The sequence below is a fragment of the Phalaenopsis equestris genome, unplaced genomic scaffold, assembly GCF_001263595.1.
Source record: "Phalaenopsis equestris unplaced genomic scaffold, ASM126359v1 Scaffold193626, whole genome shotgun sequence".
Lineage (NCBI taxonomy): Eukaryota > Viridiplantae > Streptophyta > Magnoliopsida > Asparagales > Orchidaceae > Phalaenopsis > Phalaenopsis equestris.
This window is the reverse complement of record NW_018213575.1, coordinates 1-1,061: the sequence shown is the minus strand read 5'-3', so window position 1 is coordinate 1,061 and position 1,061 is coordinate 1. Positions and strand designations below refer to the sequence as shown.

Here is a 1,061-nt window from a genome sequence, read left to right as displayed (position 1 = left end):
TAGGAATTAAGTGGTATGCATGTAGATCTTCCTAAGTTAAATACATGAAGCAATAAAGATAAATAATCAAAATTAAAATAGAATTAGAGTTCTTATTGAGGATAAAAATTAGTTCCTAATATTTATTTATGTTTCTTTTTAAAATATTTTACCTTGGAATTTTATTTTTTAAGCTATATATATATATATATATATTCTGACACAAATTATATCAAGATATCTTTTTCTTATATTCAAATAGGAATATTCTAGACAGTATAAAGCTTAATTATGATGATTAAGACTATATGAAGCTGTCAAATATCAGCATAAGGAACTCATCTATAATATCCAGTAGCACATTTTTTAATCAACTTCTTTCATCCACACTATCATAGTTATATCTAAAAGAACCTCATGATAATCTAATTATAATCATTTCAACTAATACATAAATCTCTTCGTAATCACTAGAGAATTGAGAATCTTAAGCATATAATTTTACAAGTCAATTTAACTATAAATCATTCTCCTTGATCAACATACCTATTGCCAAGACTAGCATGAAGGTCTATGACAAGCTTCTCTTCGGCGTCGGTGAGAAGGCCTCGCTTGAGGTCGGGGCGGAGATAGTTAGTCCACCGAAGACGGCAGCTCTTCCCGCAGCGCAAGAGGCCGGCGAGCTTCGGCACAGCCCTCCAACAACAATGGCCATTGCTAAGGATAAAGGCAACAAGCTTCTTGTCCTCCTCAGCCGTCCATGGACCCTTCTTCACCTTAAGCTTGTCACAGCATGGCTGCCTCCCCATATCTTCTCAGGCTTCCCTATGGAATACTAAAGACACTCCACCAACCCCTCACCCACTCCCTGTTATATTTATTCATATGAACATCTCCTATTTCCTTATTCTTCTTTCATTTATTTATTTATTTTTATAGTTATATTTATATTTATATCCCTCCTACCTTCTTTTTGAAAGGTGCCCGGGAACTAAAAGGAGTCATGAGGCATGACTTGTGTAATGTGTGAATGTTGAAGGCGACGTTTGATGCTAATGATGGACTAACACAAGAAAATATGA

At 34.7% G+C, this 1,061-nt stretch overlaps 1 protein-coding gene across 1 annotated transcript; it reads right to left on the bottom strand.

The window, feature by feature from the left end:
- Positions 1–525: 525 nt before the first annotated feature.
- LOC110034822 (protein ODORANT1-like) lies at positions 526–877 on the bottom strand (the record flags this gene model as incomplete). Its single annotated transcript, XM_020739061.1, has 1 exon — positions 526–877. A coding segment is annotated over exon 1 (263 nt), but the record flags the coding sequence as incomplete, so codon positions are not given.
- Positions 878–1,061: the final 184 nt, after the last annotated feature.